This window comes from Nannobrachium achirus (genome assembly GCF_963921795.1).
Source record: "Nannobrachium achirus genome assembly, chromosome: 19".
In the NCBI taxonomy this organism is placed as follows: Eukaryota; Metazoa; Chordata; class Actinopteri; order Myctophiformes; family Myctophidae; genus Nannobrachium; species Nannobrachium achirus.
In genome coordinates, this window is record NC_137826.1 from 52,600,798 (window position 1) to 52,624,659 (window position 23,862).

Here is a 23,862-nt window from a genome sequence, read left to right on the forward strand (position 1 = left end):
CGTGTCTGGGATCCCAGCCCAGTGCCATGTGTCCAGGGGCGTCACACAAAATTCTGGGCCCTGGGTACAAGGATTCACTGCGGGCCCCCCATGAATGTTAACTATTGAAAAATAGCAGATCTACAAGCTCACAGCGCGGCACCGAGTGCCGCGCTGTGAGCTTGTAGATCTGCTATTTTTGAAAAATCGTGAAAATGTGTGCAAGAAACCTATGTCAAGGACCCCCAAGATGATATGTATTTGGCTACGGACCCCGATCTTAAAATATTTAGTTCCAGGGACACCCCCCCCCCCCCCCCCAGAAGCAAAATTTGAGTTAGAAATGTTCGCTTAAAAATACATATATTCAAAGATTTTCACACATTTTCACAACTTTTCACTTTGTGAGCTTGTATATCTGCTATTTTTCAATAGATAAAGTTACTAGGGCCCCTCCACCTTGGGCCCTGGTAACTCAGTCCCACTTTCCTACCCCTTGTGACGCCCCTGCATGTGTCTGCTGCTGCATGCCACGCCTACAACTACAGCCACGCCTGTAGCTCCTGACACTTGGTTCACTCCAAACATAACCGTAATCATAATTAAAACGGTGATTATGTGAGGGTCCTGCACGCTGATGAGCAATAACGTTCACGAGCCCACACACACACACAGAGGCAGAGAGAGAGAGGGGGGGGAGGGAGAGAGATTTCCATCTCCTCGACAATTGTACTGCAACAAGACATGGTGAGATTGTTAGCCTCGCGTTGCCAGACTATATCACACTGCGTGGATATGATCAAATTGTGCTTGCAATGGCAGATTTGTCTGGTCCAAGATAGTTGTAGGCCTAGGCTATTACTGTAGGTCAGTGGTTCCCAAACTGCGTCGCCAAATATCTTTTGTCGGGTCCCCAGGTGATTAGCAACATTGTTTTCTCACTCAACACAACAGTAAACAAACCAACATACAGTAGCCTACAAGTGTATACTAATTTTACCTCAGTTAGGCTAACCTGCCACGCAACCTCCCGACCGGGTCGCTAAATCACAGACCGCATCGCTAAATCACCGACCGCGCCGCTAAAGCGAGCGACCGGGTCGCTAAATCGACCGACTGGGGCGCAAAATCTTCCGACCAGGTCACTAGATGTACCAACCGGGTCGCTAAATCTACCGACCTAAAACTGCAGGCAGGTCGGTAGATTTAGCGACCGGGTCGATCGATTTAGCGGCGCGGTCGGTGATTTAGCGACCCGGTCGCTCGATTTAGCGACCCGTCGCTGAAAACTACCGACCACGTCGCAACCCGGTTGTAGGTCGCTAAATGATCTCGCTCCTACTGGAGAGTTGAGTAATCTTGTCTTGCGTAACCAGACAACTATTGAGGCAACAGTCTGGACACATGAGATAATTATATTGAATACCAGAAGAGTCGCCGGAAAGAAACTCGCCTGGGCTGATGGTTCATGCCTTTTGATTGATTGATTGATTGATTGAGGTATTTATTAGAAGTTTTGGATAGGAAAAGGTACAGTTTCACGACAGTACAGTTCACTGGTACAATGTCAACTAAAAGATAAGGTAATGCAAGGCTTATCTGTTATTTTCCATTAGATCTTTAATATCCTTATATACCTCTGTAAACTATGCCTAAAAGGTTAAACCTAACCCTATTCCTAATCCTAACCTTAACCTCAGAAAGATATGCGTAATCCTAAAGTTATTTCTAACCTTATTCTCAGTAAAACAAATACAAGAATACAAATCTCTGTGAGTTTCTTTCTGGCGACTCTACCGGTTACCATTATATCTGAGTAGGAGCACCTATACTTTGACTCAAGTCAAAGTCAAGAGCACAGGGAAGACACTTTTGGGAGCATTGCGGACTGTTACTCCTTTAAAACGTACCTAGGACAGGTTGCATTGCATGTGGACTGTTACTCCTTTAAAACGTACCTAGGACAGGTTGCATTGCATGTGGACTGTTCGTTACTCCTTTAAAACGTACCTGGGACAGTCCCAGATGCACAGACGCCGTCTCAGAGATGTACATGATTTTGCCGTCAGATGCGACGACAAAAACGAAGCCGTCGAGAGTCTGAGGGAGAGAGAGAGAGAGCAGACACATCATCAGACAGAAGCCACCGTGGTTCACATCCTTGGACCACAGAGCTAGGGCTAATTAAGGATAATGCACGCACACAAGACTGGTCCAAAAGTACAAAAAGCATGATCTATTCTGTACATTATTAGAAATGCTCCCACTGTTTATTTATTGAAAACAACAGCATTTCTTTATGTATTCCCTTTAGTTGCCGTCACATTTTATTCATATTGTATTCATCTGCACATCACGGACACGCACGCACGCACGCACGCAAGCACGCACGCACGCAACCAAGCATGAATGCCCTATCGCCTATCCTATACTTTGTTGTGACTCTCACACAAAGTAGCGTAAAAAGACAGATCTACAATGCTCTTGACGTGGCACAAAGCTGTTAAAGGTGATACACCATGCATTTAAAAAGTATTTGTCATATTGTTTGTCCCAAAAACGTTTTTCAAAAGGTTTGAGGCTAAATTACCACTCCTGAATAGAGAGCCTCTCATTTTTGAATGGCTCTCAGAGCATTTTCAGCTGCAGTACCACCTTTGGCCTGAACTGCGGAAAAAATAAATCTTTTTGAAAAAAAAAAAAAAAACATTTTTGAAACTGCCGTTTATGACGTCACAAACGGCAGCAAATCTGGACAGCCTGTTTTGAGAACCCGTGGGATGCTTTTAACCTCCACCTTCCCAAAACCAGAGAAAGACACAACGGTCTGAAATGGGACTTTGTGAGGATAGAAGGTGCTAGTGGGACCCAAAAAAAAAGTTTTAAAATAGGAAAAGTGCATTTTCATGGTGTATCACCTTTAAATTCTAAAGTTTTTGAAGAATTTGTATATATATTTTTTTTAAATGTTCAACTATAATGACCTGCCCAAAACATCAGGTAGAAAGTGCAAGTGTGTGTCTGTGGTTTAAAGTATTCAATCAATCTATCAAAAATGTTGTCCTTCAAGGCCCAACATTACAGCGCTCTGTCTGGAGGATTATTCCTCAGGAGTTTGCCCTGCTCCTTATCCAGGCCTCACTCATCTCAAAGCTTGACTCTACTGTAACTCCCTCCATATATGCACGGCCTGCTCACATATTAGGAGGGTAGTATGAGTCACCAGAAAAAAATATTGAACCAGCTAAAATACTGACAAAATACTGATGTTGGCCTATAAAGGCCATCAAAGGCATAGCATCCCCATACCTTCTGACCTGATCCAAGCTAACTTCTGAAACTTCCTGCTCACTTACAGTATATCAGCTCCAACAGTCCTAGACTCTTCTCCCTTCTATAAAACACCCTGGACAACGCTCCACACGTCCTAGACTCTTCTCCCTTCTATAAAACACCCTGGACAACGCTCCACACGTCCTAGACTCTTCTCCGTTCCCTAAAACACCCTGGACAACGCCCCACACATCCTAGACTCTTCTCCCTTCCCTAAAACACCCTGGACAACGCTCCACACGTCCTAGACTCTTCTCCCTTCTCTAAAACACCCTGGACAACGCTCCACACGTCCTAGACTCTTCTCCCTTCCCTAAAACACCCTGGACAACGCTCCACACGTCCTAGACTCTTCTCCCTTCCCTAAAACACCCTGGACAACGCCCCACACGTCCTAGACTCTTCTCCCTTCTCTAAAACACCCTGGACAACGCTCCACACGTCCTAGACTCTTCTCCCTTCTCTAAAACACCCTGGACAACGCTCCACACGTCCTAGACTCTTCTCCCTTCCCTAAAACACCCTGGACAACACTCCACACGTCCTAGACTCTTCTCCCTTCCCTAAAACACCAGGGACAACGCTCCACACATCCTAGACTCTTCTCTCTCCTGACTCCCAAACTGTGGAATAAACTCCTTGTTGTAGTCAGGACTGCAGACTCACTCCAGACTCACTCCGTAATCTGAATACTCCACCTCACCCCTCTAGCACTCACCTCTTCAGACTCCACCTCACCCCTCTAGCACCCACCTCTTCAGACTCCACCTCACCCCTCTAGCACCCACCTCTTCAGACTCCACCTCACCCCCTAGCACTCACCTCTTCAGACTCCACCTCACCCCCCTAGCACTCACCTCTTCAGACTCCACCTCACCTCCCTAGCACTCACCTCTTCAGTCTCCACCTCACCTCCCTAGCACTCACCTCTTCAGTCTCCACCTCACCTCCCTAGCACTCACCTCTTCAGACTCCACCTCACCTCCCTAGCACTCACCTCTTCAGACTCCACCTCACCCCTCTAGCACTCACCTCTTCAGACTCCACCTCACCTCCCTAGCACTCACCTCTTCAGTCTCCACCTCACCTCCCTAGCACTCACCTCTTCAGACTCCACCTCACCCCTCTAGCACTCACCTCTTCAGTCTCCACCTCACCTCCCTAGCACTCACCTCTTCAGACTCCACCTCACCCCTCTAGCACTCACCTCTTCAGACTCCACCTCACCCCCCTAGCACTCACCTCTTCAGACTCCACCTCACCCTCTAGCACTCACCTCTTCAGACTCCACCTCACCCTCTAGCACTCACCTCTTCAGACTCCACCTCACCCTCTAGCACTCACCTCTTCAGTCTCCACCTCACCTCCCTAGCACTCACCTCTTCAGACTCTACCTCACCCCTCTAGCACTCACCTCTTCAGACTCCACCTCACCCCCCTAGCACTCACCTCTTCAGACTCCACCTCACCCTCTAGCACTCACCTCTTCAGTCTCCACCTCACCCCTCTAGCACTCACCTCTTCAGACTCCACCTCACCCCTCTAGCACTCACCTCTTCAGTCTCCACCTCACCTCCCTAGCACTCACCTCTTCAGACTCCACCTCACCTCCCTAGCACTCACCTCTTCAGACTCCACCTCACCCCTCTAGCACTCACCTCTTCAGACTCCACCTCACCCCCCTAGCACTCACCTCTTCAGACTCCACCTCACCCTCTAGCACTCACCTCTTCAGATTCCTTCTCCCCCTTACGCTTTACTCCATGTATCCCTTCTTGATGCTTGTGTACTTTGCAGCTCTATCTAGGTTACTTGTTCTTATGTATTTGGTTGTTAGATGTGTTATCTATTGACTACAAATGTACTGAATGTGATTGCGACCGTAGGTCGCATTTACTATCAAACCCTGCACAAAGTGTAAGTCCGTCAGTCTGTCTGTCACACAACCCTGCACAAAGTGTAAGTCCGTCAGTCTGTCTGTCACACCTCACACGCTCATATCTCCGCAACCGTTGCCCCGATCCATGCCAAATTTTGCACACACGTTCCTTACCTGCCAAACTACAACCTTCAGGGAGGCTTGCAGGGAGGCTAAATGCCTACTTTGTTAATTGGAACACAGGTTTGTTCTTTTGATCGTTTCCTGAGAAGTAACACTTTGGAAATACAAGGTTTCCACCTGGTTTTCCATCCTTCCATCTCAACAATATTACTCAAATTAACGTCCTACATGTTGCTATTTTAGTACCACATTTGATCCAATGTATCAGCCATAGCTGTGGTGTCATTGTGTAGCTAGTAGCCTTGGATCAAGACTATCATGGATTCATTTTATCATGTCTGACATTTGCTTACGTATTTATGATAGTCTTGGTCTCAAATCTTCCGCGCCTGTGTGAAAGCCGTTATAAGCTCGATGCAACCGGGTAAATAAAATGCTTTTCGGGCACAGACGGAAAATACAGACTAAAGCTGAGAGAGAGAGAGAGAGATAGAGAGAGCAAGAGACCCAAATATAAATACAAAACGGGTGGCAGAGTGCAAACGTGATTGACATAACGTGAGGTTGATTTCTTTATTTACGTGCTCCGAAATTTCTCCTATATTCGTCCGGAAAAAGAAAACGCAGCAGTGTGCAACGACCTTTATACAGCACACAGGTTCTGAAAGGAGTTAACAACACCCGTGGCTACAGGTTCAGCACTTTACAGTATATGCAATCTGGCTCGCCATCGTCAAAGAAAAGGGAAAAAGGGCGCCCTCTCTGTTTTGTTCCTTTTCATTCTCATGCATAGCATCAGAGAATCTGTTCTTGAGAGGTTACAGTGTATGTTGCATTGTACGGAGAAGTGCAGGCTTTGCACACAGATCTTTACCTTTGTTCTGAATTTGATAGCAGATCTACAAGCTCGCAGTGAGCTTGTATATCTGCTCAGTCTGCTAAGTCCAAAACTCTCTCAATGTCAGATCTAATGCTTGGCTGTGATATGTCGTAGCCCCAACACAATCTATGGAAAACAGAGTATGGAAAAAGAAAACCTTGCATATTTTGGGCCCTGGTCATGGAATGACCTTTAGACCCGACTCAAATTGGCTTTGTTGATCCCTCTAGTGAGTTTTAAAAGGATTGCCATGGGCACACTTCCCAGACACTGCTCCTGCTTTGATGTGCAGCATTTATGAGTACCTGAGACTAATGACAGTCTAAGTGCATATTTTACATTTTTGAATATAGATATTCTTTGGATTTACCAGAATGTAAACCACAAACTAGAAGTTTTTAATCTGTTAAATTCTTAATTTTAATTTAACTCATGTATATTAGGAATTATAAGACATATATGGAAAGTGGAAAAACCGCATATCTCCAACAGTTTGTGGAACAACAGTATAAGTCCGTACAAGCAATATCCAGCAGACAAAGGGAGCAGATAACATTGAAACAGACAATTGAAACAGATTAAAAATGACTAGTTTGTGGTTTTACAGTCTGGTAAATAAAATAAAAAAATATATATATAAAAAAATTCAAATATGGACTAAAGGTGGTTGCACACTGCTGCGTTTTTCGTTGCGAAATGCGTTTTTCAGGGCAAGGAGAGAGAGAGAGATAGAGAGAGCAAGGGACCGAGTGGTGCGCGAAACGGGCGGCAGTGTGCAAACGTGACTGACATAACGTGAGGTTGATTTTTTTATTTGCGTTCTCCGAAATTCACTCCGATATTCGGCCCGAAAAACGCAGCAGTGTGCAACCACCTTTAGACTGTTATTTGTCTCAGGTACTCAAATGTTGTTGCTCTCTTAGTTTTATCTTGGTCACTTTGGTGGTATGGAAAACCGGCTATAGTAGATTCAGTTTTTCCTTGAGCTTCCCAGGTAGTGGGTGTTGTTTTTACGGTTGTCACAGCATGTCTGTCATTGTTGTTGTCCTGTATGTGTTGATACTGGCAGAGCTGTGCAACGTGTATTGCCTCTTCTCTTGGCAAGTTCACACTCGTAAAAGAGACTTCAGTCTCACTGTGTTTTTGTACCTGTTAAATAAAGGTTAAATAAAATAAAACAAGTATCAACTAGAAGCAGTGCTCTTCCGAGCACAGGTCGCCACCAGGCCGTGCGTCCTGGTGGTGCTACTGTATAATAGGCCAATGTAAAAAGGCTGGCATATGTTCTTCACCTTAGCCTTTCATGGCAATCGGACGCTGCATGCATGATTTGAAGCATTGTATTCCAAAAATGTATTTTGCTAAAGTCTACCTGCTGGTGGCGCTATAACAGGCCAATGTGAAAAGGGTAGCATTTGTTCCTTGACATAGTGGGAATATGTGTGGTAATTTCACGGTAATTGCAAGCTGCGTTGATGATTTGAGGCATTTTGTTCAAAAACGGAGCAATCCTGCAAACTTTGGAAGCTAATATTAGCCAATCAGGATGGAATATGAAATATCAGACTGATCAGACTTGATCACATGACTATAGAGATACTGTGTACTGATTTGTGTTATTTTTGGAGAAAATCTGAAGGAGTAATATCCAAAAATGTGTTTTACATAAGTCGTCCCAAAGGTGGCGCTATAAAAGACTGATGTGAAAAATGCAGGGCAAAGGTTTATCCTTAGCCTCTAGGGAGTGCGCTTACAAAGTTTGAAACTGATCGGTGGAGTTATAGGTAAAACCACAAATCGGCCTGTTATAGCACCGCCATGAGGCTGATTTAAAAAGTTTGAAGTGGCATTTCTTCCTCAACCTAGTGGGAACGCGAGTGCGCGATTTCATGATAATTGTACTTTGCGTTTGGGATTTGAGGCATTTTGTTCAAAACGGCTCAATCCTACAAACTTTGGAAGCCAATCTTAGCCAATCAGGATGGAATATGCAAAATCGCACATGACTGTCGAGATACTGCCTACCGATTTGTAGGATTTTTGGACAAAATCTGTAAGAGTAGTGCACAGAAATGTGTTTTGCGAACATCGGTCACTAGGTGGCGCTAGAAAAGGCCCATTTGAAAAGTTTAGGGCAGAGGTTCTAGATTGGCATCCAGGGAATGTGTGTGCTCACTTTGGCAGCGACCAGGCTAACGGCGACTGAGATTAGGTGCACACAAACTGCGAGGACACACGGACGCACGGACGGACGGACGGACGGACGCACGGACGGACGGACGGACGGACGGACGGACGGACGGACGGACGGACCGGGCGAAGGGGAAAACATACTCTCCCCCATGCCTTCGGCTGGTGGAGACAATAACTATACAGAGATAAGACTATCAGAGATACATGAGCATATGTCAGATAGTCTTGATACCAGGGATAAGTGATTTAAATTTAGCTCAAAATAATACACGTTGTGAGCTTGTAGATCTGCTATTTCCACTATTGTTCACTTAAAAAAAACATTTTTTAACATGGAAACGATTATGACGATTCTCACGATGACGTCAAATAATTGTGAATAGACGATTATGTAATACTTGTGACAGCCCTAACTGTATGTTGTGCTGCTGTACCAACCTGTAACAGGTGTTGAGCCCAGCTCCCAACTGTATGTTGTGCTGCTGTACCAACCTGTAACAGGTGTGTAACTGTATGTTGTGCTGCTGTACCAACCTGTAACAGGTGTGTAACTGTATGTTGTGCTGCTGTACCAACCTGTAACAGGTGTGATCCCAGCTCCTAACTGTATGTTGTGCTGCTGTACCAACCTGTAACAGGTGTGTAACTGTATGTTGTGCTGCTGTACCAACCTGTAGCAGGTGTGAGCCCAGCTCCTAACTGTATGTTGTGCTGCTGTACCAACCTGTAACAGGTGTGTAACTGTATGTTGTGCTGCTGTACCAACCTGTAACAGGTGTGAGCCCAGCTCCCAACTGTATGTTGTGCTGCTGTACCAACCTGTAACAGGTGAGCCCAGCTCCTAACTGTATGTTGTGCTGCTGTACCAACCTGTAACAGGTGTGAGCCCAGCTCCTTGGCCATGCTGTCCAGAGGACTGACCCTGCTGATCTGGCCCCAGGCCTCTCCCAGTCCTGCACACAGGAAACATCACACATGTTGCTTCAGTTTTAAAACCCATTCAGAACGGGTACACATTATTGTGTATCATTATTTTATGCTTTAACTATTGAAAAAATAGCAGATATGGTGCCGCGCTGTGAGCTTGTACAGTATATCTGCTATTTTTCACTGGTTAAAGCATTCAATAATTCTAGGCCTAAATGGGTTAAGCCCGATGGCTCTCAACCCCTTTTTTCATGTCAAGGACCCCTAGCTCCTTTCAGAACCTCTCCCTCCGCTGTACAGTACAGCTCCGAGATGAGGTTCCTGCTCATAACAAGCCCATATGAGCTTTTCCGGGGGATAGTTCGCCACGTTTTTGACCATTCTTTCCTTCACCAAACATTGTATCCAAAAAGTAAAGGTCCTATACCCATCTCTCACATGTCTACTTTTCTAACGGCGGGGGTAATCCAAGCGATGTGTTGAAACAATACTTTTTAAATCGATCGTTTTGTCAACCAGTTCCATGTTTTTCCCAGTGAAATGTTACGGAAGCGGTAATGTGTGCACACGTGACTCACCATTAATCTGTGTTGCAGCCACCCAGCGGTCGGGGCGAGAAATGGCCACAGATACGTATACAGCATGCCCTCCCACACATGTGATCCTCTCAATTCAATTCAATTCAAATAGCTTTATTGGCATGACTGTAACAATTACAATATTGCCAAAGCATCAAGTGCAGTGGAAAAGAATAATAAAAGAAATTGGCAAAACAAACAATATTGAGGGGGGGGGGGGGCACAGTGATTAGTGCTTCGCCTCATAGCTCGAGGTACTGGGTTCGATTCCCGCCGGGGGATGCTGTGGGTGCTGGCGGCGTGTTCCTCCCTCCGTGTCATCAGCGCCCACACCCTAGGTGGGGTCAGCGATTGGGCCTTTCTGTGTGGAGTTTGCATGTTCTCCCTGTATCTCCTATTGATACCCTCACAAAAACATGCAGTAATCCTGGTCTCTATACTGCCTCCCCCTGGCCAGCCGGGGCACCTGATGGAGGGGAAAGGAACTGGTTGGAATAACGTGTTCCTTCCACGCGCTACAGGCCAAACCAGGGAAATCCCCACTGTCAGGTGAAAAGAAGCAACTTGGACTCCTCATGCATAGAAGGAAGCATGAGGTCAGTCCGTTGTCTCCCCAGGCACGGCAGAGGGAGAGCAGAGCCCAGTATTACATAGGCAATTGGCACTGGATGAAAACGGGCTGAAGTCCTTGCCGGACACATGGAGGGTGGATAAAGTCAGTGAAGGCATGAAGACAATCTTAAAACTTGTACTGAGAAAAGCCTGCATTTGCACAATGCACAGCTATTAATTTGTCACTACAGTGCTCAAAATAAACTGTGCTAAATAAAACAACATGAAACTTACTTTGTACTGTGCTTAAAAAAGGGAAACTTTGAAACTTTGCAAAAGAGAAAAACGTACTGAGAAAGCTATTAGCCTAATTTGTCACTACTTGAGCTCAAAATAAAAACTCTTACTGATTATCAGTTACATTGATTGTTATAGTTTTGATATGGCTTTGGGCGTATTATGCTGGGTGTATTATTGTAATGGATCGGTAGGTAGTAGGTACTCTTTGCACTAAGAGCACTAACGTTCATATATGCACTTTCATACTTAAGATTATTGAGAGGGGCGTTTCCGCGAGGCGGGTCTTAACTCAAGCCTGGTGGGTTTAGGAAACACGAGTCCCTGATGACAAAATGATTCTCAAAGTCCGGACTCCGCAGTCAGGTTTCAAGACTGGACCACAACTATTTCCAGACTCTGGACAAATTATAGTAAAGCATACTTTTCATAATGTGTTATTTGTGTTATCGGCGGGATGTTGGCGCAATGCAACGACTCAAAATTCTGCTGTCTCTCCACGGCGGCAGTGGCTCAGGGGTAGAGTTGGCAATACCAGAAGGTTCCCAGTTCGATCCCGGGCTCCCCCAGAGTTAGTGTCATTGAGCAAGACTCTGAACAGCTAATTGCTCGCAATGAGAAGGTTGGTCCCTTGAATGGTTTCCTCTGCCATCGGTGTATGAATGTGTAAGTGTGTGTGTGTGTGTGTGTGTGTGTGTGTGTGTGTGTGTGTGTGTGTGTGTGTGTGTGTGTGTGTGTGTGAGAGTGAATGGGTGAATGTAATCTATGTAAAGCGCCTTGGATAAAGGCGCTATCTAAATGCACTATTTACCATTTAACGTTCCGAATGTGCGACTATTCCACGGTCTGTGATTTCATTTGGTTTGGCCCAAACACAACCTGGTCTGTGATTTCATTTGGTTTGGCCCAAACACAACCTGCAGGTGATTTCATTTGGTTTGGCCCAAACACAACCTGTGATTTCATTTGGTTTGGCCCAAACACAACCTGTGATTTCATTTGGTTTGGCCCAAACACAACCTGCAGCAGAGCAGACTGAAGCATCTGCATTCACCCTCCATTCCTGCAACGAGTGACGTGATGTCTGCTTCTGGTGACTCAACGTGATGTCTGCTTCTGGTGACTCAACGTGATGTCTGCTTCTGGTGACTCAACGTGATGTCTGCTTCTGGTGACTCAACGTGATGTCTGCTTCTGGTGACTCAACGTGATGTCTGCTTCTGGTGACTCAACGTGATGTCTGCTTCTGGTGACTCAACGTGATGTCTGCTTCTGGTGACTCAACGTGATGTCTGCTTCTGGTGACTCAACGTGATGTCTGCTTCTGGTGACTCAACGTGATGTCTGCTTCTGGTGACTCAACGTGATGTCTGCTTCTGGTGACTCGACGTGATGTCTGCTTCTGGTGACTCGACGTGATGTCTGCTTCTGGTGACTCGACGTGATGTCTGCTTCTGGTGACTCGACGTGATGTCTGCTTCTGGTGACTCGACGTGATGTCTGCTTCTGGTGACTCGACGTGATGTCTGCTTCTGGTGACTCGACGTGATGTCTGCTTCTGGTGACTCGACGTGATGTCTGCTTCTGGTGACTCGACGTGATGTCTGCTTCTGGTGACTCAACGTGATGTCTGCTTCTGGTGACTCAACGTGATGTCTGCTTCTGGTGACTCAACGTGATGTCTGCTTCTGGTGACTCAACGTGATGTCTGCTTCTGGTGACTCAACGTGATGTCTGCTTCTGGTGACTCAACGTGATGTCTGCTTCTGGTGACTCAACGTGATGTCTGCTTCTGGTGACTCAACGTTGATGTCTGCTTCTGGTGACTCAACGTGATGTCTGCTTCTGGTGACTCAACGTGATGTCTGCTTCTGGTGACTCAACGTGATGTCTGCTTCTGGTGACTCAACGTGATGTCTGCTTCTGGTGACTCAACGTGATGTCTGCTTCTGGTGACTCAACGTGATGTCTGCTTCTGGTGACTCAACGTGATGTCTGCTTCTGGTGACTCAACGTGATGTCTGCTTCTGGTGACTCAACGTGATGTCTGCTTCTGGTGACTCAACGTGATGTCTGCTTCTGGTGACTCAACGTGATGTCTGCTTCTGGTGACTCAACGTGATGTCTGCTTCTGGTGACTCAACGTGATGTCTGCTTCTGGTGACTCAACGTGATGTCTGCTTCTGGTGACTCAACGTGATGTCTGCTTCTGGTGACTCAACGTGATGTCTGCTTCTGGTGACTCAACGTGATGTCTGCTTCTGGTGACTCAACGTGATGTCTGCTTCTGGTGACTCAACGTGATGTCTGCTTCTGGTGACTCAACGTGATGTCTGCTTCTGGTGACTCAACGTGATGTCTGCTTCTGGTGACTCAACGTGATGTCTGCTTCTGGTGACTCAACGTGATGTCTGCTTCTGGTGACTCAACGTGATGTCTGCTTCTGGTGACTCAACGTGATGTCTGCTTCTGGTGACTCAACGTGATGTCTGCTTCTGGTGACTCAACGTGATGTCTGCTTCTGGTGACTCAACGTGATGTCTGCTTCTGGTGACTCAACGTGATGTCTGCTTCTGGTGACTCAACGTGATGTCTGCTTCTGGTGACTCAACGTGATGTCTGCTTCTGGTGACTCAACGTGATGTCTGCTTCTGGTGACTCGACGTGATGTCTGCTTCTGGTGACTCGACGTGATGTCTGCTTCTGGTGACTCGACGTGATGTCTGCTTCTGGTGACTCGACGTGATGTCTGCTTCTGGTGACTCGACGTGATGTCTGCTTCTGGTGACTCGACGTGATGTCTGCTTCTGGTGACTCGACGTGATGTCTGCTTCTGGTGACTCAACGTGATGTCTGCTTCTGGTGACTCGACGTGATGTCTGCTTCTGGTGACTCGACGTGATGTCTGCTTCTGGTGACTCGACGTGATGTCTGCTTCTGGTGACTCGACGTGATGTCTGCTTCTGGTGACTCGACGTGATGTCTGCTTCTGGTGACTCAACGTGATGTCTGCTTCTGGTGACTCAACGTGATGTCTGCTTCTGGTGACTCAACGTGATGTCTGCTTCTGGTGACTCAACGTGATGTCTGCTTCTGGTGACTCAACGTGATGTCTGCTTCTGGTGACTCAACGTGATGTCTGCTTCTGGTGACTCAACGTGATGTCTGCTTCTGGTGACTCAACGTGATGTCTGCTTCTGGTGACTCAACGTGATGTCTGCTTCTGGTGACTCAACGTGATGTCTGCTTCTGGTGACTCAACGTGATGTCTGCTTCTGGTGACTCAACGTGATGTCTGCTTCTGGTGACTCAACGTGATGTCTGCTTCTGGTGACTCAACGTGATGTCTGCTTCTGGTGACTCAACGTGATGTCTGCTTCTGGTGACTCAACGTGATGTCTGCTTCTGGTGACTCAACGTGATGTCTGCTTCTGGTGACTCAACGTGATGTCTGCTTCTGGTGACTCAACGTGATGTCTGCTTCTGGTGACTCAACGTGATGTCTGCTTCTGGTGACTCAACGTGATGTCTGCTTCTGGTGACTCAACGTGATGTCTGCTTCTGGTGACTCAACGTGATGTCTGCTTCTGGTGACTCAACGTGATGTCTGCTTCTGGTGACTCAACGTGATGTCTGCTTCTGGTGACTCAACGTGATGTCTGCTTCTGGTGACTCAACGTGATGTCTGCTTCTGGTGACTCAACGTGATGTCTGCTTCTGGTGACTCAACGTGATGTCTGCTTCTGGTGACTCAACGTGATGTCTGCTTCTGGTGACTCAACGTGATGTCTGCTTCTGGTGACTCAACGTGATGTCTGCTTCTGGTGACTCAACGTGATGTCTGCTTCTGGTGACTCAACGTGATGTCTGCTTCTGGTGACTCAACGTGATGTCTGCTTCTGGTGACTCAACGTGATGTCTGCTTCTGGTGACTCAACGTGATGTCTGCTTCTGGTGACTCAACGTGATGTCTGCTTCTGGTGACTCAACGTGATGTCTGCTTCTGGTGACTCAACGTGATGTCTGCTTCTGGTGACTCAACGTGATGTCTGCTTCTGGTGACTCAACGTGATGTCTGCTTCTGGTGACTCAACGTGATGTCTGCTTCTGGTGACTCAACGTGATGTCTGCTTCTGGTGACTCAACGTGATGTCTGCTTCTGGTGACTCAACGTGATGTCTGCTTCTGGTGACTCAACGTGATGTCTGCTTCTGGTGACTCAACGTGATGTCTGCTTCTGGTGACTCAACGTGATGTCTGCTTCTGGTGACTCAACGTGATGTCTGCTTCTGGTGACTCAACGTGATGTCTGCTTCTGGTGACTCAACGTGATGTCTGCTTCTGGTGACTCAACGTGATGTCTGCTTCTGGTGACTCAACGTGATGTCTGCTTCTGGTGACTCAACGTGATGTCTGCTTCTGGTGACTCAACGTGATGTCTGCTTCTGGTGACTCAACGTGATGTCTGCTTCTGGTGACTCAACGTGATGTCTGCTTCTGGTGACTCAACGTGATGTCTGCTTCTGGTGACTCAACGTGATGTCTGCTTCTGGTGACTCAACGTGATGTCTGCTTCTGGTGACTCAACGTGATGTCTGCTTCTGGTGACTCAACGTGATGTCTGCTTCTGGTGACTCAACGTGATGTCTGCTTCTGGTGACTCAACGTGATGTCTGCTTCTGGTGACTCAACGTGATGTCTGCTTCTGGTGACTCAACGTGATGTCTGCTTCTGGTGACTCAACGTGATGTCTGCTTCTGGTGACTCAACGTGATGTCTGCTTCTGGTGACTCAACGTGATGTCTGCTTCTGGTGACTCAACGTGATGTCTGCTTCTGGTGACTCAACGTGATGTCTGCTTCTGGTGACTCAACGTGATGTCTGCTTCTGGTGACTCAACGTGATGTCTGCTTCTGGTGACTCAACGTGATGTCTGCTTCTGGTGACTCAACGTGATGTCTGCTTCTGGTGACTCAACGTGATGTCTGCTTCTGGTGACTCAACGTGATGTCTGCTTCTGGTGACTCAACGTGATGTCTGCTTCTGGTGACTCAACGTGATGTCTGCTTCTGGTGACTCAACGTGATGTCTGCTTCTGGTGACTCAACGTGATGTCTGCTTCTGGTGACTCAACGTGATGTCTGCTTCTGGTGACTCAACGTGATGTCTGCTTCTGGTGACTCAACGTGATGTCTGCTTCTGGTGACTCAACGTGATGTCTGCTTCTGGTGACTCAACGTGATGTCTGCTTCTGGTGACTCAACGTGATGTCTGCTTCTGGTGACTCAACGTGATGTCTGCTTCTGGTGACTCAACGTGATGTCTGCTTCTGGTGACTCAACGTGATGTCTGCTTCTGGTGACTCAACGTGATGTCTGCTTCTGGTGACTCAACGTGATGTCTGCTTCTGGTGACTCAACGTGATGTCTGCTTCTGGTGACTCAACGTGATGTCTGCTTCTGGTGACTCAACGTGATGTCTGCTTCTGGTGACTCAACGTGATGTCTGCTTCTGGTGACTCAACGTGATGTCTGCTTCTGGTGACTCAACGTGATGTCTGCTTCTGGTGACTCAACGTGATGTCTGCTTCTGGTGACTCAACGTGATGTCTGCTTCTGGTGACTCAACGTGATGTCTGCTTCTGGTGACTCAACGTGATGTCTGCTTCTGGTGACTCAACGTGATGTCTGCTTCTGGTGACTCAACGTGATGTCTGCTTCTGGTGACTCAACGTGATGTCTGCTTCTGGTGACTCAACGTGATGTCTGCTTCTGGTGACTCAACGTGATGTCTGCTTCTGGTGACTCAACGTGATGTCTGCTTCTGGTGACTCAACGTGATGTCTGCTTCTGGTGACTCAACGTGATGTCTGCTTCTGGTGACTCAACGTGATGTCTGCTTCTGGTGACTCAACGTGATGTCTGCTTCTGGTGACTCAACGTGATGTCTGCTTCTGGTGACTCAACGTGATGTCTGCTTCTGGTGACTCAACGTGATGTCTGCTTCTGGTGACTCAACGTGATGTCTGCTTCTGGTGACTCAACGTGATGTCTGCTTCTGGTGACTCAACGTGATGTCTGCTTCTGGTGACTCAACGTGATGTCTGCTTCTGGTGACTCAACGTGATGTCTGCTTCTGGTGACTCAACGTGATGTCTGCTTCTGGTGACTCAACGTGATGTCTGCTTCTGGTGACTCAACGTGATGTCTGCTTCTGGTGACTCAACGTGATGTCTGCTTCTGGTGACTCAACGTGATGTCTGCTTCTGGTGACTCAACGTGATGTCTGCTTCTGGTGACTCAACGTGATGTCTGCTTCTGGTGACTCAACGTGATGTCTGCTTCTGGTGACTCAACGAGTGACGTGATGTCTGCTTCTGGTGACTCGACGCAGTGACGTGATGTCTGCTTCTGGTGACTCGACGCAGTGACGTGATGTCTGCTTCTGGTGACTCAACGCAGTGACGTGATGTCTGCTTCTGGTGACTCGACGCAGTGACGTGATGTCTGCTTCTGGTGACTCGACGCAGTGACGTGATGTCTGCTTCTGGTGACTCGACGCAGTGACGTGATGTCTGCTTCTGGTGACTCAACGCAGTGACGTGATGTCTGCTTCTGGTGACTCGACGCAGTGACGTGATGTCTGCTTCTGGTGACTCAACGCAGTGACGTGATGTCTGCTTCTGGTGACTCAACGAGTGACGTGATGTCTGCTTCTGGTGACTCAACGCAGTGACGTGATGTCTGCTTCTGGTGACTCAACGCAGTGACGTGATGTCTGCTTCTGGTGACTCAACGCAGTGACGTGATGTCTGCTTCTGGTGACTCGACGCAGTGACGTGATGTCTGCTTCTGGTGACTCAACGCAGTGACGTGATGTCTGCTTCTGGTGACTCGACGCAGTGACGTGATGTCTGCTTCTGGTGACTCGACGCAGTGACGTGATGTCTGCTTCTGGTGACTCGACGCAGTGACGTGATGTCTGCTTCTGGTGACTCAACGCAGTGACGTGATGTCTGCTTCTGGTGACTCGACGCAGTGACGTGATGTCTGCTTCTGGTGACTCAACGCAGTGACGTGATGTCTGCTTCTGGTGACTCAACGCAGTGACGTGATGTCTGCTTCTGGTGACTCGACGCAGTGACGTGATGTCTGCTTCTGGTGACTCAACGCAGTGACGTGATGTCTGCTTCTGGTGACTCGACGCAGTGACGTGATGTCTGCTTCTGGTGACTCAACGCAGTGACGTGATGTCTGCTTCTGGTGACTCAACGCAGTGACGTGATGTCTGCTTCTGGTGACTCGACGCAGTGACGTGATGTCTGCTTCTGGTGACTCAACGCAGTGACGTGATGTCTGCTTCTGGTGACTCGACGCAGTGACGTGATGTCTGCTTCTGGTGACTCAACGCAGTGACGTGATGTCTGCTTCTGGTGACTCGACGCAGTGACGTGATGTCTGCTTCTGGTGACTCAACGCAGTGACGTGATGTCTGCTTCTGGTGACTCAACGCAGTGACGTGATGTCTGCTTCTGGTGACTCAACGCAGTGACGTGATGTCTGCTTCTGGTGACTCAACGCAGTGACGTGATGTCTGCTTCTGGTGACTCGACGCAGTGACGTGATGTCTGCTTCTGGTGACTCAACGCAGTGACGTGATGTCTGCTTCTGGTGACTCAACGCAGTGACGTGATGTCTGCTTCTGGTGACTCAACGCAGTGACGTGATGTCTGCTTCTGGTGACTCAACGCAGTGACGTGATGTCTGCTTCTGGTGACTCAACGCAGTGACGTGATGTCTGCTTCTGGTGACTCAACGCAGTGACGTGATGTCTGCTTCTGGTGACTCAACGCAGTTCGAGTTGCATAGCGACCGCCTAATTATCCCTCCTCATCAAAACGGCATATCGGATGCGTCCGAATCGGGCACAAAAAGTAACGAAAGGTCAGCAGCAAAGTGTCCCAGAGTTCAACGATAGACAAAGTCTTGTAACCTTTTCCTCCCAAAATGTTGACGTCACAAAACGATGAGGACCATTTCACAGAAGATGTCTTGCAGTGTAGACATATTCTAGACATAAGGATCCGTATCATCAGTTCACTTATAAGGACCTTTTTATCTGTTAATTGTAGACATAAGGACTATATCAACATTGACAGAGGGGTTGTTAGGCAAGCATCATTTAAGATGTACAGTATCTTCCCTATCTCTTTGTAGCCCTAATTGTTTTTACAGTGTGGCTCTGTAGGAGGCAGACCATCTATAAAATGTGCCTGCCTATATGTGTGTGTGCGCACGCGCAGGGACATGCTGGGCCCCTGATTCAGCCCGGGAAAAAGAGTTGGAGAGGCCCTCATTGCGCGCTATAGAGAGAGATCTCTCTCTATAGCGCTGCTGCTACTCAAAGATTTGCCATTTCAGATCATGACAAGTGACAAGCCAGTGGCCCAATTACATGAGTTATATTTCGTCGTTGTCGGGTGGAAACCTTGTATGTCCAAAACCGTTTGTTTTGTAATTATCATTTTAAAAATGATTTAAACTAGTGAAAACAGCCGATCTACAAGCACACAACGCCTCGCACTGCGAGGCGTAGATCTTGTAGATCTTGTAGATCTGCTGTTTTGACTAGTTTTGTGCGACGGCCTTGTATGATGAAGCAGGGCTTTACTTTGCGAAAAACATTACAAATTTGAAACTTGGAGATTTGGAGGTTTCTGCCCGACAGTGACGATTTACTTTGTTGGCCGCCCAGCCCCCAAAATGGAATGAAGGCCGACATTTTATTTTTAATTGTTTCTTAATGGCCGGCCGGCCTGGACCGGCTGGGAATGAACCGGCCGTTCGGGAGTTGTCCCGCTTCTCCCAATGGCCAGCACGTCCCTGCGCACGCGCATGTGTGCGTGCGTGCGTGCATGTCCAGGGTTAATCTGGCAACCCGCTGGTCTGATCAGCAAATGTCTGGTGAACACTGCCAGTAGGCCGCAGAAGTGCTTCCATACCCCCCCCCCCCCCCCCCCCCCTCCCCCCTCACACACATGTTTCATATTTTCTGAAATATTTAACTTTAATTTTATAATGGGAGACAGAGTAGCTCTGGTACCTGAGACATTGCCCATACATGGAGTCATAGGTCATAGATATGTCACAGAGGACTGATGATGTCACACACAAGTGCAGAAAGGACTTGAGTAAATGTACTAGTTACATTATAATTTTCACTTCCAGCACCTTATATTTATAGCATATCGTCGTTGTCGGGTGGAAACCTTGGAAGTCCAAAACCGTTCGTTTTGTATTTATCATCTATAAAATGTAATAAATTAGTGAAAACAGCAGATCTACAAGCACACAACGCCTCGCATCGCGAGGCGTTGTGTGCTTGTAGATCGGCTGTTTTCACTAGTTTTGTGCGACAGTCTTGTATGATGAAGCAGGGCTTTGCTTTACCAAAAGACGATCACATTTGAAACTTGGAGATACAAGGTTTCTGCCCGACAGTGACGATAATTATTTTAGTGATTATGTTGCGAGGAAAACGTTGAGATAATAGCCATTTTGGTTAGAACTGACTGAAAATAACTTTGTACTTCAAGTTTAAAATGATACTAAATATTTTTTTCAAGTGTCCAAATGAATTCCAAATATTATCAAATTATCTCGCAGCACCCCTGGACTGCCATCGTGGCACCCCAGGGTGCCCCGTCACAGACTTTGAAAACCCCTGGTGTACGGGTGCCTTTGGTTCCCTTTGTGAAACAGTGCCTAAATTAGACCCCGTCTTGTTTATTCATTTTTCAATATTCTTTACTCTAAGAAGGCTAACGTCCCATGCTCTGTGTTTTAATTCGACACAATTCATCAAAAGCCGTGCCGTCCTAGAGAATTACAGGCCCGGGTAAAAACAGCATTTAAGCATATAATATAAATCAAACATATAAATGAGCCGCTCCAATGGTAACGACAGGAAACACATTCCTCAAGACGAGCCGGCCTCCATTTGGAGCAGCAGCAGCAGCAGCAGCGTCGTGCATAACCGAGTGCTTTGATAAATGTGTTCCACAACATGGTGACAACCTGTTAGCACTGGAGTTGATGAATGTACTCTACAACAGGGGGTTTCAAAGTGGGTGACGGGGCACCCTGGGGTGCCGCGACGGCAGATAATTTGATAATATTTGGAATTTATTTGGACACTTATATTTAGTATCACTTTAGACATGAAGTACAGAGTTATTTTCAGTCAGTTCTAACCAAACTGGCTGTTATCTCAACATTTCCTCGCAACATAATCACTAAAATATCATTACTGTGTCAGGCAGAAACCTCTGTTGCACTAAATCGCGAGGTAGATTGGCTGTTTTCACTAGTTTAGTGCATTTTATAGATGATAAATACAAAACGAACGGTTTTGGACATACAAGGTTTCCACCCGACAACAACGATATGCTATAAATATAAGGTGCTGGGAGTGGAAATTATAATGTAGGGGTGCCTCGGAATGAAAAAGTATTTATGGGGGTGCCCTGAGACAAAAAAAAATGTGGGAACCCCTGCTCTACAACATGCACTGTAGCTACTGTTAGCACTAGTTGATGAGTGTACTCTACAACATGATGCACTGTAGCTACTGTTAGCACTAGTTGATGAGTGTACTCTACAACATGATGCACTGTAGCTACTGTTAGCACTAGTTGATGAGTGTACTCTACAACATGCACTGTAGCTACTGTTAGCACTAGTTGATGAGTGTACTCTACAACATGCACTGTAGCTACTGTTAGCACTAGTTGATGAGTGTACTCTACAACATGCACTGTAGCTACTGTTAGCACTAGTTGATGAGTGTACTCTACAACATGCACTGTAGCTACTGTTAGCACTAGTTGATGAGTGTACTCTACAACATGCACTGTAACATGCACAACGCCTCGCGCTGCGAGGCGTTGTGAGCTTGTAGATCGGTTATTTTCAGCAAAGAGGTTTGGTGTAGAGGGGATAAAGAGCAGACTAAGTACAGAGTGAAAGGTCAAGTTTATTAAGTGTTGACGGTTCAAGTGGTTAAATATCTGAAAACACAAGTTGACATGAATTCAACATACACTGATGATTGTGCAGTAAAACAATGAAACTGTATTTTAGTCCATTGAAAGAATGTGTTGAATTGTTGGGTTAGGGATGATAACCTAATCGGCAGTGAAATAGATAAATGATGGTATTTACAAACTGATGAATCAATGCTCAGCCCTGCACCAATCAAAGTCACTGGATTGGTTTAAAGATGGGGACTCAGGGGGAGTTAAGAATTCAGAATCTCAACAAAAAACACTGGTCTTCATGACAAGAAAGAGACACTGGTGTCTAGGCTACTGTAGTCTGTTTACATAATGACAAGAAAGAGACAGAGGCGAAAGTGCTACAGTCAGCTGGATTATTAAGGCCACTGTGGCCTCAGGTCATGCCATTGTATCTCCATATCTTTAATAAAGAGAAAGTACATTTTCAGGTGGGTTGCCAATGTATAATATATTGTATATAATAATACTTCCGATAGGATAAGATTGGCAGCCCACCTGAAAATGTACTTTCTCAAAAAAAGAATAACTTTCTCTAATTTCACAGACCACAATGTGGTCACCCTGTTGAACGGTGGATCTGTTGGGTTCACTTTTACACCCTTAGAGTGGAATGAACACTTCAGGTTTTGCTGTATGCCACCTTTAATAGTGCCTGTACTGTCAATAAAGGCAGAAAAGCCCCAAAAAACATATCTTAAAAGAAAGATATGTTCATGAGTTAATTTCTTTAAATGTGCCCGGGTAGCTCAGTCGGTAGAGCTCTCGCCTTTGTACCGCAAGGTCATGGGTTCGATTCTGGGCACTGCCAACTCAGCGTATGAGTAGCACGGCTTGGCAAGTCGTGCGGCAAGTAGGCCTACTGGGAGCTGATGGTAGGTGTGGCGCTCCACCTCAGCAGTCCATCTCCCAGGGGTCTAGCGCATTGTAACGGGGACAGACTCCCGCGTGTTACCGGCTGATACTGACAATAAGCCACTCCCGACCTACTTGATGAAGCTTGGCCATTTCCCAGCTTTGCAGGACAGACATACAGACAGACAAAGCCAGATGTAGGAGCGGTTAGCACCGCTCAAAAAGAAGTGTCGCCATGAGTGACAAAATTACACTGATCTATAAGGAGTCCTTCCATTAAGTACTTTAAAAAAGGCCCTGAATTGTGTGTGTGCGTGGGTGACATAAAAACATATACAGCAACTTAAATTCACTTCATTCATTATTCTTCATACTAAAACTATTCGGAAAAATACAAAAAGCACAGTGTCTGATAGTAAGCACGCATTTAATTAGACTGGGAACGCATCATTACGCATTTATTTGTGCTTTAAAAAAAAAAAAAAAAAAAGCTCACAGCGCGGCTTGTAAATCTGTAAATCTATCTCAGTGGTGCTCAAACCTTTTCACGTGAAGGACCCCCAAAATTACATGTATTTGGCCGCGGACCCCCATCTCAAAACATGTTGTTCCAGGGACCGCCCAGAAGCAAATACGGTATTTGAGTTACAAATGTTCGCTTAAATACATATATTCAAAGATTTGCACACATTTTCATGACTTTTCAAAAATAGCAGATCTACAAGCTCGCAGCGCGGCACAGAGTGCCGCGCTGCGAGCTTGTATATCTGCTATTTTTCAATAGTTAAAGCATAAAATAATTAAGGTCCCCTCCACCTTGGGCCCTAGTAACTCAGTCCCACTCCCCCCCCCCCCCCCCCCCCCTTGTGACTCCCCTGACCCCAATCCAACCCTTGATGCTGAGTGCCAAGCTGGCTGGTGATCGAACCACTGAGCTGCTAGTCTGATAGTGATATAGATATTATGCAACTCAAATATACACCTGTGTAGAGGTAAATACATGCCCGTTAAAAAGTTAAATATGCGGTCCATGTAAGCTCATAAGTCAAATATTTAAAATGGCACATCCGGATGCAAGGTTATCTGAAAATAAAACGAATATGCATATCCATACACGCACGCACGCACGCGCGCGCGCGCACACACACACACACACACACACACACACACACACACACACACACACACACAC

The 23,862-nt window shown here is 46.6% G+C and overlaps 1 protein-coding gene across 1 annotated transcript in view; it reads right to left on the reverse strand.

Annotated features, from left to right (window-relative positions):
- Positions 1–23,862, reverse strand: part of sim2 (SIM bHLH transcription factor 2) — a gene marked incomplete at both ends in the record, with an annotated part of 70,192 nt that overhangs the window by 40,497 nt on the left and 5,833 nt on the right. The window contains 2 exons of the mRNA XM_080749549.1: positions 1,990–2,079; positions 9,258–9,340. Coding sequence (XP_080605675.1) covers positions 1,990–2,079; positions 9,258–9,340 — 173 coding nt within the window. The remainder of the gene's footprint in view (positions 1–1,989; positions 2,080–9,257; positions 9,341–23,862) is intronic.